Source organism: Lonchura striata, chromosome 3, assembly GCF_046129695.1.
Source record: "Lonchura striata isolate bLonStr1 chromosome 3, bLonStr1.mat, whole genome shotgun sequence".
Lineage (NCBI taxonomy): Eukaryota > Metazoa > Chordata > Aves > Passeriformes > Estrildidae > Lonchura > Lonchura striata.
This window is the reverse complement of record NC_134605.1, coordinates 10,800,043-10,818,400: the sequence shown is the minus strand read 5'-3', so window position 1 is coordinate 10,818,400 and position 18,358 is coordinate 10,800,043. Positions and strand designations below refer to the sequence as shown.

The 18,358-nt window shown below is 38.0% G+C and overlaps 1 protein-coding gene across 2 annotated transcripts in view; it reads left to right on the top strand.

Annotated features, from left to right (window-relative positions):
- Window positions 1-18,009, top strand: part of KCNK2 (potassium two pore domain channel subfamily K member 2) — a 113,932-nt gene extending 95,923 nt beyond the window's left edge. For both annotated transcript variants that reach the window (XM_021547591.2, XM_021547593.2), the window contains one exon: window positions 12,746-18,009. In XM_021547591.2, the coding sequence (XP_021403266.1) occupies window positions 12,746-13,063 (318 nt within the window). In that variant the 3' untranslated portion in view covers window positions 13,064-18,009. The remainder of the gene's footprint in view (window positions 1-12,745) is intronic.
- Window positions 18,010-18,358: the final 349 nt, after the last annotated feature.

Here is an 18,358-nt window from a genome sequence, read left to right as displayed (position 1 = left end):
AATGAACTCCACAGACAGGGAGCAGCAGGTATCATCTGAGTGTTCCCATTTGCAGGTTCAAGAGCTGGCAGGATCCCAGTTCTGTTTTCTAGGAAAGCACTGGAGGGTGCCTTTAATAACCAGCCTGACATGGCTTACTCTGGCTGCAGGGAAATCACCTCAAAAGCCAGTGACCTGCGTGCATTTGTATTTGGTTATTTTGCACTTCAGAATCAGGTTGTTCTTGCCCATTTTCCCTCCTGCAATAGGAAGAAGTAGAACACTGGCACAGGCTCTCCAGGGAAGAAGTCACAGCACTAAGCTTGCCAGAGTTCACAAAGCATTTGGACAATGCTCTCAGGCACACATTGGAATTTTTGTGCAGGACCAAGAGTTCGATTTCAATTATCCTTGTGTGTCCCTTCCGACTCAGGATATTCTATGATTCTAAGAGTGGTGTTTCCTGTGGGCAGTCTCTTTGCAACTTGGGGCATTTCCTAAATTGTCTTTAGTTTCCCTGGGTTACTTGTGTCTGGATGTTTTGGAAAAAAATATGATGTGACTGAGGCACTATGACTTCAGACTGCATAAATATTCTCCAGGCTTGTTTTTGCTGTATTTTCTCAGACATGGTTGACACATTTCAGTTCTTCACACTACTTCCCAGAATTAATCTGATCTTTAACCTCAGTTTTCTCATATTCTTTTCTGTTATCCAGGCAGCATCTTATCCAGAAATCTTAGCATCTTGACTATGTAGTTGACTATATAACACACAGAGGTTTTAATCTTATAATGATGATAATATATAAAGAATGTTTGAAATTTCTAGCTCTTTGTGAAGCTATTTCAATATAGACTAACTCTGGAAAGGATTTAAAGACACGTAAACTGAAGAAACCCAAGAATAACTCTAACACATCAAAAGCATTCCTATTTTTATCAGGGAAAACTGTTTGCCAGGTTATGCAGCACAGTGCTGAGCTTTCTTTTCTCAGGCACTGGGAATGTGTAACCTAGTCCATCTTTTCATTCTTTCTCACCTTTATAGCCTAAACAAGCATATTCATTTTGTCTACAGCAAGGAAAACTTCACTCTTCAGATATATCAGAGTTCTCTTGGCTGAAGCAGGTATTGGGAATTCTGCTGTATACAAGTTTCATGTGTTTTAGGTTAGATTAAAGACAGACATAACATAATTGGTGCCATTAGTTCAATTAATCATATCTCTGATGGTCAGAAAATCTCCCTCCCTACTTCTTAACCCATTCCTTAGGCATGTGTGAGAATTCATAGCAGGAATAAAATGCTTTAGCAGTTTAAAATTCTATAGTTTTAAGAATGGCAGAGACCAGTTTGAGAATTGAATTATGAGATATACCTTGTGTGGTAGTTAGAAAATACAAAAAAAAACCCTCTGTCTTCTATCCTGATGGAACTTGGTAGGAAGAAAGTAATATAAATATATTGAATTTTGTTATAAGAGTAGCTATAAGCATTTTATAAATATTTACTTTTATAAAGGTTTCATTTTATTATGAAAATTGCTGCTCTTAGCTCATTCTTGCTGCCTTGCTATCTGGGGAAAATCTGAGTGAAGATGCTGAAGGAGTTTAGTGGAAATATAGTTATCAAGTCTTTTCTGCCAGCAGAAGCCAGATGAGACTGAATTTCTTGTCCCTTTTTCCAGTTAAATCTAAATTTACAGTGGACTGTTCCAGCTTCTATGGATGCAGATTATAGTAGAGGAACCTCTCTAGAGTTCCAATATATCCACAAGTACAATGAAAAAACCTAGTTCAAAGTATGGAGTGCATTTTTTAAACTGTCTTGGAGAAGCGTTGTCAGTCCTTGGCGAAATAGCCCCTTATACCAAAAAGTAGCCTTTGAAGTGGGAAAAAATGTTATATATTAAAACCTACTGAGATAGGGAGGTCATGAAGAAGTCTACAGAACTGTGATCAATGCACTCTGAAAATGGAAACAGTTTGGTGTATATCCTGGGAAATAGGATGCTGAAAATCTTCCTGAAAATTATGGGGATTGTTATGGGTATCAACAAATAAACAAGGTCTTGTATAGGACTTGTATCCTACTTTCCATGAACAAAACAGAAGTCTAACATGTTTTAGATACAGGAGCAGATCATTCAGTAGTGATCAGTTGTGCTGGTTTCAGCAGCTTAAGCAACAAAATCTAGAGAATGTTACCTGAGTCCAGAGTGAGACAGAGAGGTTGCAAGAGTTGTTCTTTACTTCCTCCCAAAACTACGTAACCTCAGAGGTATATATATTTTGGTAGACAGATGTAATCTCTTTGTTGCCTTTTCCTGTAGTCTAAAGTAAAAAGTATCAATAAATATCAGCATATTTAGGGCATGAAGGGAAGTCCTTATTCCAGGGAGGAGCCATGCTGTTAATGGGTACCACCTAAAATCTGTAGTTCTATTAATGTAGTGGTGTTGTTATTAGAAGCAGTTGACATAAGACTTTGAGGTAATAATGCATTTCACTGTTTCAACAAAATAAAACATCTATATTCTTTTCAGGATGTTACCAGGAAAGTCTGGCATATGCAAGTGGATCTGAGATTTAAAAAAATCGGATCAGAAATGAACTAATGCAAAGAACGGCTATATTTTGATATTAAAATCCAGATAACCAGTATGTCAGTCAGTTGCTCAGGTGTTTTTTGTCTCCTGAAACACTCTGGAGAACTTTGAATGCATCAAATGGGGAGGGAAATGAAAGACAAGTAGAGACAGAAGTGGGAGTTTTAGAAGGATAGATCTGGAAGCAGCTCATACAGTAAGATAGATGAAATGTCAGAAAGTCACTGGAACATGCTGTATGCTGTAATCTGCTTTAAGTAGGCGATCTGTCTCTGAAGTTCAGCCTCAGCTATGCTAGCTTGCCTGAAACTACCTCCTCTTCATTATTCTCTATACTCTGATTACTCAGAGCACTTTTAAAGTCTTCTGATTTTAGTCTCTTTGAAAGGTAAATTTTCAGCAGGATTTTTTTCTGTGTCATATATTTCCTTTTATTTCTGTATGCAGCAGCTTCTGAATTCCAGAATGTTCAGCAAAAATGCCTACCCAACCAACAATCTTAGGCATTTGGGCTATAGATCCTGGAGGAGCCTGTTCTCTTCACTGTGTATCAGGAGTCCAGGTGACAGACTTATGTTAGACATTGGCTCAGTTTGGACAAATGACTTTTTTCATGCTTCCTGTCTGTTTCTGAACTGAGAAACATGCACCCAGCTTTAAAGACCAAGCCTAAAATTTCATGAGAAGTAGAACATTCACTTCTTGTGGAAATTCAAGAGGCAGCTGCTATATTCGATATTTATAAACAAATTGAACAAATTTGACTCATCTGAATCATCATTCAGTTTAATCTTCTTGGCACCAGTGACAGAGCTGTCACTCAAGGCTGTCAAAACAGAATTAGACTTGTCATGATGATGCTTTGGAGATTATTGAACTCTCTGTATTATTTGTTGCCTTTTTATTAGCTTCAGGCTGAAGGTTCTCACCCGGCATAAGGGACCCAGCATAAAGAGAACTTGAGCTCATTTCTCATAGCCCCAAAAGAGAGACCCTAGATGTAGGCTTGTATGCATGAAAAAACAAACAAACAAACAAAAAAAAATAGTGGACTAAGTGAGAAAGAGTTTTGAAGGGTTTTTACCCTCCAGGGAAACAGATTGTCTTCAGACACTGTGTAGCGAGGGTGTAGGACCAAAGAGGAGGAAGAAGTAGTTCAGTTGTTCAATGAACTCCTGACCTCTCCCTGTTTCAAGAAACAAAATCTGCTCAGTTAGAGATTAAGATGGTAGAGAATAACTCTTTATCCTGGTGATCAGAGTCACTTGCTGGTCCATTTGCATTGTTTCAAGTGAGATGGGTCAACTTCTGTTGAAGAAAACAACTGATTGGAATTTTCTTATATCTACCTTCCCCAACCCACCAACCCTCCCACCACCTGGCAAAAGAAAACAGATAAACAATTCAAAACATAAAAGAAAAACAGGCAAAACAAACAAACAAACAAACCCCCCAAAAAATCCCAACAAAACAAAACTCCAAAACCCAAAAATACCTAATCAAACTGCATCAGTTTTGCAACTTTTATATCCACAACTTCACTGAATTGGTCAGGCAGATGTGATGGAATTCTGTTCCTAAAAAGCACTGAATTGGAAATATTTGTGGGAGACAAATAGTGTCAAAGCCATGGCATGCACAGTAACTTTGCAAGGCAGTGATTAATAAGGGTAACAATTCTAAGATGTGCAAGCAGGGAATCATTGAGTTTCTGTAGCAAAGTGGTGCTACTGCTGCAGATGTAGTTAAAATGTATATTACTGAAAAACAGCCCCTATATTTGTGGTCTAAACTTCAGGAAGAATGCAGAGAGCTACAGAAATGGCAAGGGAAGAGAAATCTCTCTTGCATTAAGAGTTTATTTTTTTCCAGTACATCCAAGATGTGCAGAGAAGTCTATTTGGAAAGGAACATCCATGTTCAAAAGGTGATTGTTTTTAGTAATTTCTATGAAATGGGGAGAACTATAAAATATTTTTACAGTCAAAACAAATGCATCTTTCCAGTCAAATTTGACTAGCAACAGGACAAAAAATTCAACCAAAACAAACACAAAATAAAAGGTGGGAGTACAGTCTCTCTAGAGCAGCCCAAAGTCTCAGGGATGTATAAAGAGTGGTTTTGGTGTAAAGAGGAGATTGAAATGACTGACCTGGTTCTAAATGCAATTTGTTCTCTTCCTTTCTATGAGTTTAGGTTATACTGGTGATATTCCTGAACCTGCCCTAGCAGCAGTCTGTAGTACTGAGTTTCTATATTGATCAGTCTTTTAAAAGTCTGCTGTGGCGATGTGTGCAATAATGAATAGGAAAGAACATCTTGTTCTGAGAATTCCAGGAAAACTAAACAGCTGATGGCTTTTGACACTTTTTTGAGATCTTTCCTCGTAGTTTTGTGTACTTTGGACATGTGATGCTTGCTTCACTTTAGATTCAGCACACACACAGATAACATCTCCACAGTTTTGCTCTGGTTATATTTATATATGTATCATGCCTCTTAGATGGGCATACCAGGCATTTAGGAACTGCTGTTTTGTTACTGCATATTGAGTACCAGGTCCTGCTGGGGTGCTGATTACAAGAGATGTGCTGCCAAGGACTCTTCCATGAGGAGCAGCACAGCCCAGGGCATGGGGACACTGTCAGGATCTCTCATGCCAGCCCCTGCGCCTGGCCCTGCTCTCCCACAGCGTTCAGGGAAGAATTACTCCAGTGAAGGCTGCATGCAGCAAGGTTCTGAAGGCAGGGGCTATTGAATTTGCAAAAATAAAACTAGAGCAAGAGACTTATACTTCATAATAAGAGAAATTGATTAAAAAGAGTTTAGTTATAGCAATGACATTTCTTGAGGTTAATTACCCATGAAGATTCCCAGAATGTATATTATGATGGTCTACATTGAGAAATCTTAATTTTTGGAGGTGTAATTGATCCTTTGCTACAGTAATAAATGTATCTGTGGTTACTTTATTGTGGGCTGAAAATATTCCAGGCTAAATATCACTGACATGATTAACATTCCTGAAAACCTTACTTTTTTTTTTTTTTTAGGATAATCTCAGTGCTTGGATATTGTTAGGAAAAAGACTCCAGAACATGTTACTAATGCTGAGTGTATGAATGTGATAGCTGTCTTGAGGATGAGTCCCCAGACAAAGCAAGTTCAGCAGAATGCCCTTGCAAGTAGGTGTGTTGACATGGAGGAAAATGCTTTGCAATTTCAGATAAAAGAGACCAAAAAAGCTATAGAATACTGCCTTTCACAAGGATACATGCAGTTGTAGTACCAGTGTTGAACAGCCAAAGTGGAGCTTTAATATTTCACACAAATATCACTCCAGATATTGACACTAGAAAGTTAAGGAATAAACAGTTCTTTCTGGGACTTGACCAAGTAGATACTATAATCATTCTTTACTACCAAGTAAAAATTAAAAGTCCTTTTTTATGTTTGTTCTTTTTTAGCATATCTTTATAAGCTAAAAAACATCCAGTGAGTTTAGGAAACAATTGTTGTCTCTTTCCTCCGGGAGAAAGTTTAGGCAGTCTTTCAACTGCCTGTGGCTTGGGTTTCATTATGCTTCTAGTACAGTTCTTAAAATGTTTGCTATTCCTGGCTGCAGCCAAGCTGTTGGCTGTACAGCACAGGCAGAGGATACACACTGTTCCCCTGAATCACCTTAGGCTCAGCTGGTAGAGCTTTATGCAAACCTAAGTAGTTTCTTGTGGCTAATACAGGTGCATTCACTCTCACCAGGATGAAAGAGGAGCTGGATGGCTCTCTGAGGCAGCTGAAACCACTAAACAGAACTGATTTTTAAAGGAAAATTTCAGTATCTATTTTTTTTAATCTTTATAATTGGAAGTTAAAAATATAGTGGAACAACAGAGAGTGAGATAATCAGGCCCATAACTTGTCTACACTACTGAGACTACACACATGCAGATCTATAAAAAGACATATCTTATGGGCAATATTCAATAGTTCTGAGGAAATACCTAGCATAGTAGTCTTCATATTTATGGAAAAAACCAAAAGGTAAAACAAAATAACCATGTTGACTCTTAGTATATGTGCTTCTGTTTTGTAGGCATGATTTTTTTAGGCTGTTTTTATTTTTTTGAATCAAGCCATGATAGAGGAAAAGGCCATTTCTTGCATCTGCCATCTGTTACATCTCCAGAAAACATATTCCCACAGCTGCCACCATAAATGTTCCTCCACAAATAAAAATAATCAAAATTCATGGGCTCTCTGCATTGCCATTGGAGAATGTGGTTTATTTCATCCAAGGCATCAGATGTGTTCATGGAAGTTATGTGGGTGAAACCAAACAATCATTGCTCACCAGAATGAACTCACAATCATTGCTTATTACAGGACTCAACAATCCAGTTTCTATCAGGAGACCATTGTTCACAAAAAATTCTGACCGCCGTGGCTACAAAAATACAATTGTCTATGTAATTGAAGCCTTACCCCAGAAGATGACAATTTCACAAAAGAGGGTCTTTTCCCATCTGATATTTATTTGAAAAACAGAGGGATGTGTATACCAGTGATTGGAACCAAAAAAGGCAACACTTACTTTGTGTGTGCCATTCATCTTGAAATCAAAGTCTAGCACCATAAAGACCTGGTGAAGGAGAGCTCCCTGCTACAGAGCTGAGGTTCTGACAGGGTGAAGGCATAGAAGGTTGTGGTTCATCATAGAACAAGGTGGATCTGGGAAATCTCAGCACAGGTATCTCATTAATGCCTGTAGTGTTCCTTGCATTTTGTGGCTGTTTCCATTTAAAGACAAGCTGAGCACACTCTTTTCTAAATACTTGTCCACAGGTATTTTTGGTATGTCCTAGTAACACTATAATAGCAGAAATACTGAAAGCCAGATCATTGGGTTGGGAATTTTAGGTGGATTATAATTGAGATTTGCTTCATGTGCAGCAAATACACAGGTTTCACTAAAATTTTTTGTGAAGCTTCTCTTTTTCCTCTTATGCACTCTGGTCTTTTGTAGCCTATAGAAACTGAGGTGGTGAATAGAAATTTGTGCCCAGCAGCAACTTGCATGGGAAAAGCAGCACATGCTTGCCCAGAACTGCAGGAAAGTGAGATGGCAGGTAGGAAACCCCTCTGATGCACTCAGGGATAAACCCAGCTATCAGCTGAGTTGTTAAACCCATCACCCCTCTCTATACCTACATTTCTTCTTTTTAAAGGAACTTTGTGAATAATTTCTGTGAACACTGGCTGAATTTCCTGAGAGCTAAGACAAAATGTTATGTTCTATATTCTGCTGCCTGCATGTAATGCACTTTCAGTTTTGTATGAGTAGGATATCATAGGTTAATTAGATGTGTTATTTTTAAGTAGTAGGATAAAGTACACTGAAGAGGAAAAATGAAACTATGAACATTCAGAGAATGCCTTAGGGATAGATTCAAGAAACAGGGCAAAATCCTTACTGTTAAGAATATCTGTAAGGAAGGGCACCCTTTTTTCACCCTAAAATGAAGTCAAATGGATACCTCCAACTCATCTACTTGCTTTTTAAATTCAATTTTTTTGCCTTGCACTAACATGCTCATCATAAAATATATGAGTCCTGTATGCCAAGGGGAAACAACATAATGCTCAGCTATGACAGAAAAAGCTGCACACATTACTTAGAAATATATGTTTTCATTTTCTTGTATGACATATATATAATGCTATTTTTTTCTTATTTTCTACTCAGTGGTATACTTCCTCCTGAGTATATCATAGCTTTCATGTCATATATCTGAGCTCCATCCAAGCAGGATATATTTCTTCCCTCTCTGTAAGCAGAAGTAGATTAACTGATTTTACTGTGATGCTGGGGTTTTTCAAGAATATCCCTGTGACAGAGGAGCAAAACTAAGGCAAAGTTAAGTTAGGCAAGTGCATTTGTCTTGGTATATTTAAGGATATCCTTAATTATGCTTTTGATTGTTTGTTTTCCTGCTACAGCACAGATGTGACTTAATTCGAAATACAGATTACTTGTGTGTGGCTATATGGCTTGTGTTTTCCAGATACTTAATAGGATGAGTGGACTTCCTGAATGGTGGGAAGTTTTGTGTGCATTAGTATTTGGATAATTTTGCGAGTGTCCAGAAAGCTTCTCAAACTCTTGACAAGGAATTAGAGCAAATGTACTGAAGGGTGAAGCAGGTACTTCAGTATGTTCAAATGTTTTTTCAGTTTCAACAGTAGCATCCCCTTGTACATTCTGTTTTATGCTGTTGGCCTTTACCCAAGTGTGGAGCTTGGCTGGACAGAAAGCTAAAGCACAGGAGCAATGAAACTGCATAGGAAATTTTGATCCTCCTAGAGATATTGACTGAGAGCCAGTTCTAGGACATTATTCATTTAGATGGATTTTGGCAGGAGTAGGTGAAGGAATGGTGGTTTAATGTCCATGTTTTTTTCCTAGTTCTGTCAAATTCAGTGTATCTGTCTTGAAGTTATATTGGTGATTGTGTATGTGGGCAGCCTGGGAACTGTTTGGTGATTCAGGAAGTTCATGCAGTACTTTATTGATGTCTGTTTGTTTTTCACTGCAAAAACCACCCAAAAAACCCAATAGTGACTTTAATAAGAATGAGTAGAACACTCTCTACAGATAGTTCAGAGGCAGTTTCTCATTATATCCTGAAAGAGTAAATGTGACGTTTCCACCACAGGTAGACACATAAATTGGCAGAGACATTTGGAGGTGTTACTGGAGATGACCTGTGGTATTTGAGACATCCTCATAAGGTTATTGGATATGGTGCAAATCTCATGGGATGCCCTGGCAGTGGTAGCTGGAGGTCAGGTGACCTAGGCTGGGAAAGAGTTGGGTCAATGCTGTTCATTTGTTTGGAAAAGTTGTGGGTGTTGGTTTTTGGGGGTTGTTTTGGTTTTTTGGTGTCTTTTTATTTTTATTTTTGTTTTATTTTACAGTGAAGTATGCTGTGTGGAATACTTAGTTGTGTTACTATATACCATAATTCTCGAGAACTTGTTATTGAGACTTGTCTTCCCTGAAATCATAAGGCAGTAGGGTGCTGCTTCCTGCTTCCTAAATACATAATACAGTTACTTGCTGTTGATGTTCAGCATAGCTAGGTTGATACTCCTTGTGAAATATGTCTAACACCTTGCAGCCTTATTTGGATTTGATGTGAAAGAAGTCAATTCAGGAGCTGGGATAGGGACCATGTAGTTACTAGTAACATTTCTCTTCCCTGAAGGTTAAAGTGAGAAACATCACCAAATTAGTGCTGTTTCTTGTATGGCTGAGTCAGGTGCTATCACTGTGACATGTTTTTCCTATTGCTTCTGAAATATTCTGTGACATTCAGCCTTATGTTAAGTATGTAGTTGTCAATAATTTCTGTGACTAAGAGGCCTTGTCCTCATGTCACACTGCCCCCAACTATGACAGCTGCAGAGTCTACAGAGCTGTGCTGTAATGAGGCAAGAGACATGGAAAAAAGTAAATTGTTGTTACAGTAGGTAGGTATGCCAAGAATTTAATTTCTTTTGAGCAGCACAGGCAACTGGCATTTCAGTTGCTCTGCATGAGACATTTTTTGGTTGCCAGAGCTCAGATGAAGAGGAGCTGTAATGCAGTGTATTGAAATGTCATAACCTAAGGACAGAAAGAACCTGAACATATTACAGCTATGTCCCTATGGATCAAGGAGAGAGCAAATTACATAAGGAAGATACTGATGTGCACTGGTAGTTAAAATGTCACTTTTCTTTTCTTATAACCATTTTCTTACAACCCTGCTTGAGTCTGTAAGTGCTATGGAATTAAGAGTTTTGTTTCAAAGAGATAACATTTTTGAATGCATTTCAGTTCATGTGAAAATAGGGGCCAAAAGCAGTGATTTGGGGCACTCATAGTTCAAACAGCACTGAACTCCTGGTTCCTAATGTGTTCCAATTCCTTCTGTTTTTCTACTAATGCATCTTGATTCTACTTAGCAATAGCATTAATAACAGCATGTTTCAATTTGTATTTTTCTCCTGTGATTTTAATATAAACCAACAACACAACTTTGGTGTATGGGCAGGTAGAATTGTGTTCCACACCACCTTAATTAGAATGAGTCAAAGGCACATTTATTGATGTTCTTCAGCTGGCTGCATAAACTTGCTTCCCCAAAGAAATCTCACTATAATTCAGACATCAGATATCCCAACAACTACAGTTTTAAGATTCTCCTAAAAAACTTGAATGCCCAAGAATAGCTTGCCCTGTGCAAGACAGGTCCACCACCAGGAACATTTTGAGCCTGTCCTAGAGGGCCAGTTCATTATCTCCCCTGAACAAACATGAAATCACGTGGGAACTTAAAAAAAAAAAAAAAAAAAAAAAAAAAAATTGAAATATTGTGGGAAGACAGTTCAAGGTGGTCGTATCTTCCAGTAAGTTGCTGAGACAACCCTGATAGCATCTCTTGAATGTGACCATATGCAATGCCAGAGATGTGTGCCTGAGCAAAAGACCTGGTTTGTTAAATGCTTACACAACTGGTGAGGGGTATATATAAAATGTATAGGGTAAAATAGAAACCTGTTTACTGGCTCTTTGCTCTCCTAGACAGAACCATTTTCCAGGATCTGGGCAACTTGCCTTTAGTAAGGCTTAGGAAAAGGGAAAAAAAACTGCCCCAGGGTGTGTACTGATACTATTTATCATATTTTTATTACTTGTTTGCTACAAGTAAATTATTGGAGCAGCTGAGATATTTCAGCATTGCAGATTTCATTATTTTCAGATCTGAAGTTTAGTGTGTCTGATCCTAGCTGCACAAACTAAATACTAACAATCATTCAGCTAGGTGAGTCTGCTGTTTATTGCAGATAAATGCTCTTGTTTTAGAAAACAGAACTTTGTCCACATTTGTCATCTGTCCAATTCACTGAAGTGGAGATAAAAGTAATAAAATGACCCTTGGGTAAAGACATCTTCTTGTTTTGTTTCTGGAGGGGGAAAAGTTTTCCTGAAACTCTGTCACTCCTGCATGAGCTGATGAATTTTTACCTTCATTATATTCCTGTTTTTCACTGCACTGCAAAGCATGAATAATCTTGTGGCTTTTTCTTTGATGGTTTGCCTCTAATATTTCTCTGTGTAAATTCTTTTTTAATTTCTGTGCTTACCAAGTCAACGTTTGTTTGCCAGTGATTGAAATTCTGGACCAAACAGTACCAATTAGGCTAATTTATGTGGGTTAAATTCTCCTGGAATGCTTCACTTTGGAGTTATATTTATGAGTAGTCTATATTCCCTGTGCTGTATCTTCCCAGTATTAAGCTATTGAGGGAGAAGAGATTTAAAGAGAAACAATCTATTTCCTTTTGAGTTACAATGAGATATGAACAAAAGGCACCTCCTTTAGTTACCTACATAACTCACTTACTGTAACAGTGATTTGACTGAAATACAAGTGCAAAAATATCAATAGCAAATAAGTGACAGGCCACAGTTTACCTCGGACTAGATCTGCTCAGTCTACCTTATGCCATATCTGAGGAAAAGTAAGGATGATTTGGGATTCAGGCTGGGAAGCAGACATACCACTGAGGTGACTTTTAACTGTTGCTGTGTTGGTGCTATGTTTGAGCAAGCACAGGAATGAGGATGCAAACAGCTGATGGTTTCCTTTGAAAAAGATTTTCCATCTGAATTTACAGAATTCTTTGCCAAGTCTCCCAAGGATCTTTCCAGAGACAGTGAAAGTGCTCATAAATAACCCCTCACTCTAGTAACAATGCATAACACAGCCTGGATTGTTGGGATTTCAACATCCCCTGACCAGCTGGGTATTGCACAGCTGTCAAGCCTCTGCAGCTTCCATGTATTGCTGACTGCCTATGATAACAATAAAAAAATAAATCAGCAGAAAAAAATTTTGTGGTTTTGGAATTGTTGTTAACTCTTACTAGTGCAACATTTCTTCTTTAGCTACTGCCAATAAAAGAGTGAGTCTGGCATGAGAAATTTGTGCCTGTGGCAGTGGTAGCTCTTTGGCAGCCCTGCACTCTCTCCGTGTTCCTGAAGATAAACAATGTCTGTAATCCTTGGTGCCATAATTCTTCCTTTTCATTCCTGATTTTTGCTGCAGGTTGGGGAGTTCAGAGCCCACGCTGCAGAGTGGACAGCCAACGTCACCGCCGAGTTCAAGGAGACGCGAAGGCGCCTGAGCGTGGAGATCTACGACAAGTTCCAGCGGGCCACCTCCATCAAAAGGAAACTCTCTGCAGAACTCGCCGTCAACCACAACCAAGACCTGACCCCCTGCAAGAGAACACTGTCAGTGAACCACCTGACCAGCGAGAAGGACCTCTTGCCAGCTCTGACAAAGACGGACAGCATTTACATGAATGGTTTGACGCCGCACTGTGCAGCAGAAGAGATAGCTGTGATCGAGAACATTAAGTAGCCATGACTTTGGATCCCAGTCCTTGGGAAGCTCTTGGCTTAGACTAGCCATACACCTTTTTTTTTCCACCCTGTCGATGACCAGTGCTAGCAGCATTTTATATGTGTGCATGAGTACCACAGAAAACCTACAGTCCCGAGTTACCATCGCATCTCTTCAGAGACACATAGATGAATGGCACTGCTGTTTCCAAAAGATGCTGGAGCAAGCAATGTTTTCTGCCTTTATCTGCCCAGACTGTTTTTCACTTCTAATGTGCCATATGGCCTCACGAATGAATCTCACTTGTTTATGGTAACAATGTAGCTTTGAGGGATCAGTCCTTAAAATTTCAGGGTCTACCTTACTGAGCCTAGGAATGGACCATTTCTGGACTACAACACATTTGTAAATGGCAAGAAATTCTTATGCAGCCTTTTACCTAAGAAATTTTGGTCAGTGCCTTATCTTTTGAAGAACCAGAACCTCTACAGTTCCTGTACAACTTCTGTTTGTTTGGGTTTTTTGCATGAGAAGTGTATTTCATTTAAGCCTTTCGTTCTTGAAATGGTGGTGTTTCAAAGGTGTCTGTTGTGAAGATACCAACCAGCATGAATGAATGCCAAAACTCAACAATCATCAATTGATGTTGTTAGCTCCAAATTTAAAGGCACTGCAGTTTCAAAAGTTGCAAACCTGTCCCCCAGAAACATTTTGTTTTACTCAGGTCCAGCTGATACTTATTCATGCTGACTTGTAGGATTTGCAGACCCTTTTCAGGTCTTATTTTTCCAAGCAGTGTTCAGCAGTTGTTTTTCTCTGCATCAGATGTACCAAAAAAATCTGCAGCTTATCTATCACTAAATTATTTGGTAGATGACAAGAGCAAGTAAAAATTACTGTTTTGATGAGAGGCAGGGGGAGGCTTTAAATTGCTGTGTTCTAATAATCACATCCAAAAAAACAATGCAGATGAATACAGCTATTTTTAATAAACATAAACCTTCTGCCAGATATTTGGTATGAAAAGGATTCTTAATTTCCTTTTTAAGCCAAGTCACCCCAGAGGCTACATGATATTTTACCCAGGAATCCTGGTGGAGTGCTTTCCTGAATGTCACATGGGCTGCCTGTGTCAGAGCTGTGGCTAACGTGGGAATGCAATTGAAACTGGTATCACTGTGATTTCTACATTTCAAATAGAGATGGCTCTGAATAGCAATGCAGGCATGAAGAAAAGCTGATAAATAGCACAATCTGAATACCAATGATTGTTCAGACAGGATAGGCTGACAAGAAGCAGATCTAAACCAGACTTTGGGTTTTCTTTATTGGTTTTAAGAAAACACATTAATTTTGTACCTTCTGTTTTGCTTATAGGTATATATTTGAGATTCAGAAGAAATGCAGGATGGAATGGATGATTTTGCATTTTTTCCTTATGTTAGTCTATTGTAACCTGGCTGTACATAAAATGAATAGAACAGGCCTTAAAAGAAAAATTTAGGCTCTGTAAATTAAAAAAAGAATGGGACTTTGCTGATTGGGCATGATTCAAGTGGCAAATCTTACAGCATCTCTGACCATTAGATAACATGCAAGATATGAATGTTCATGTTTTTTGGATGCTTAGCTTGTTTTCTAATAAATATAAGTTAATATGTACATTCAGTGTAAATATCAGTCAATTAACATTTACAGAGAGTACGCTTTTAAAACTAAGAAAGTTCCATGACACATCACCGAGCAATGCTCTTATAACAAAGACCCTTGTCTCCCCAGCACAGTGTTCTGAATGTCCACATGGCAAGGGTTCTTGCCATGTATAAACTGTGAATTGTAATGAAAAATAAAGTTTTTAATTAAAATAAGTTTCCCTGAATCTCCTGCTTGCTACAACTGGAATGCTAAGAAATAATTTGTGAAACTGATTTTTATGCTTTCATTGGTTACAGAGTATAGCAGTTTGCCACCTGCTTTAATTTAAGCTGGTTTAGCAATAAAGGCTTGATTTACCCAGCACAGAAATTACTATTTTTTTTCCTTGATAGTAAAAACTATGCTCTTTAGTTGTCATACCTTAAATTGTGTTTCTTGCCATTTTGTTTTTCAAAAACTCATCAGGATTCAGTTTCTTCCATTGTAGGCTACAGAGCTTCAGGCAGTTTCTCCATCCTTGGCCTGGGGGAGGTGCAGGGGGCTCTGTGCTGCTGGTACTCCTGTGGTTGCTGGTGCCTTTCTGCCTGCAGAGTGTGTGAACAAGCACCTCGAAGCACAGTACCTTCCATACTGCAGCAGTTTTTTCTATGGTGAATATTTTACAGCAACCTCTTTAATTAGGTCTTGGCCAAGGGAATGAGAGCCCACAGGAGCCTGGTGGTGAGGAAGACTACGGGTTTTGTATTGTTTCAATCTTATGTATGTGGGGTGTGTTTTAGTTCTTTTGGATCTGATTTTTCAGAAAATGACAGGTAATGTTCAAAATTTATTGTCCTTGATTCCCTGAGCTATCTTAGGTTAAAGCCTTGTTTCCTGTTACCAACCCACAGAAGTGCTGGGCTTTGTGGTTTCTTTCATTTTAAAGAGTCTCAGGACTTATTGAAAAGAGCATATTTTTAGAGATCCTGTGGCAATGTTTGAAATGTAAGTATGGATACTTAAACCCATTCAGTTTTTGTTTGCTTTTTTTGAATATGATCTCTGGGAAAAAAAAATATCTCTGTCAATTGATATATATATTTATTTTTTCACTTTTGTGACAGATTTATATTATACCCCCTTATCAAAATAGATTTACCTGTAGGGAACAAAGTATAAATAATAAAAAAAATCCTTTATTTGAAGGTTTAATAATTGAAGGAAAAAAGATGCCACAGTTCAGATGGTATAAATATGTAGAGTTATTATGATCCAAACATGTCCAGTGTCATTAAAGTTACTAGAAATTTTTTTCTTCCCTCTCCACATACAGTGATAGACCACAAAGTCTGAGGATCTCTCAGTCAATTTATAATACCTGATGAACTCAAAGATTTTTCTCTTTATTCCTAGAAGAATTTATTTTGGTATTAAAAACCTATCTTTCTTGCCTCAGGAAATTTTGCATAGCTTGTTTTCCCTTCCAAATATGGAGCTACCTAAGCATGAATTAGGATCCATTTGTACCTTCTTTTCTGTCACCCATACCTGGATGCATTTCAGATTACTAATATGCTTGGTACTTAAGCAAGCTTGTGAAAAATGGTAAGAGGCTGTTTTCTTTTACATTGAAAACAACAAAAAAAGGCATTGGAAAGATGCCTTCTGGATGAGAGACAAATTGTGGCATATAAGAATCTATAAAGACATATGCCACCTAACAGAACAATTTATTTCTCAGTACTACAGTAAGCACTTCATTAAAAAAAACAATTTGAAATATCTTAAAGGGGTAGCTAGAGGTGATCTCTATTGTTTACTCTTGGCTGTGATACTCTTGCCTTTTTTTTTTTCCTTTGTATTCTTTGGTGTGTTGTACCTGATAGAGTATCTATGTTGATGAAACCTTCAATTTTTGGTATGAGAGCCAGGGAGATCAAGTTGCAGAGAATTTGTACCGTACCCCATTCTTGCTTGAGTACCAGACAAGAACTTTGGCATCCCCTCCATGTGCTTTGTAGCCCCAAGCTGCCTCTCCCCTTTTGGTGTAATATTTTGGGAGCTTTGAGGTGCAGTGAAAAGCATGGAAGGATCAAACCCAGAAGCTTGCTGAATCTCATGAGCATCCCAGCCATGTCTCTCCCTCTCCACCTCTTCCTGATTCATAGAAGGAAAGCTTGAGGCTAACAGAAATCCACAGGAAAGCTAAACCTCTAAAGTTTTCACTCTTGACCTGAAACACACCTTCCTTAGGTCACACTGTGAGACCATGATGGCAGATGGGAGATCTGTACGTCTCTTTGGAGTTCTTGCTCCTCCAGCATTATTCCTACACCAAGGACCTCTAAAGAGGAACACAACACACCCTGCAGAAGAAGAAAGGAGGCTGCACTACTTTCAAAATCAAAGCTACATGCACATCAAAAGTGGATGCACATTTATAACTAATTCCTGGGAAGGAGATTTTCCTGTCAGGGAAACTACCTACAGTGTTGAAATACAGCAGTAATGCTTCTAATAAATTCCTGTCATACAGTTATGTGATAATTAACTTTTCTTTCCTACCCTGCAGTACTGTTTGAAAGGAAAGGATTTTATATGTATGGAGAAATATGCATTTTGCATGACTTCCGGTGTTAATTATTTCGTCACTTAATTTTTTTTGTTTGGTTTTTTTTTTGTATTTTTTTTCTGTTGCCCTGCAGATTTAAATGAACAACGTAATTTTATAGTGAATAAAGTGTTTCTTTTGGGAAAAGTAGACAAGATGCTAATTTGCTGTTATTGGAAATAACAAGCTGTTGAGCTACATGGAAATTTAAAATGTCAGGGTTTTCATTTGAGCAAGTATTCTCTGCTTTGCCAAATTATTGCTACAGTTGTAAAGAGCTTTTGTGAGAATCAATAGGTATAGTTTTATTGCACTTAGAAAACCTGAGTTTTTCAATTTTAGGCCATTGTTTATCATGCTTTTATGACGTTTCAGAGGAATATATTGAATAGGCTTGTAAACAGGTACATTACTTACTGTAGAACAATAAGTCCTCTTCATGCATAACAACTAATATAGTAGCACATGCAGCTTTATGTTCTGGACCAGATATATTTGTGCCTTTAATAGGTATTGACGTTGTTGTATCTTAAATTGTCTAAAAAACCCACTTTGGTATAATGAGTCTAGTTTCATGTAAACTCAGTGATTTGAAAATATTGCTCAATTTTAAGTCAGTATCTTAGAAAATCAATAAACTTCACAACTTTTTATGAATTATAACAATTTATCAGCACTGGTGATGTAATAAATAATACCTTATTGATTGCCTGTTTTAGTTATTTCTGAATATTAGCTGTTTTCCTACCATAGTTGCTGAAGTCAGATAATGATGAAGAAACCAACTCATCTTCATGGTTTGTGATCAATACACTATGATTGGGCTGCTGGTATTAGAATTCTTAGTGGTTAAAGCTAAAGTATTCTGTTCTGCCTGCACTGTTACCAATTATCAGTAGTAACATTCATTAAATTCTCTGGGTGCCCTGATTTTTCTGGGAATGTCACAAGAGTGTTTATACAGACATCTCTAGTTTGACTTTGGCAAACAAATGTACTTAGTGAGAAACTCCTTTAGAAGGATTCACTGTGTTAATTCAATTGTAAATAATAGCTAATTCTCAATA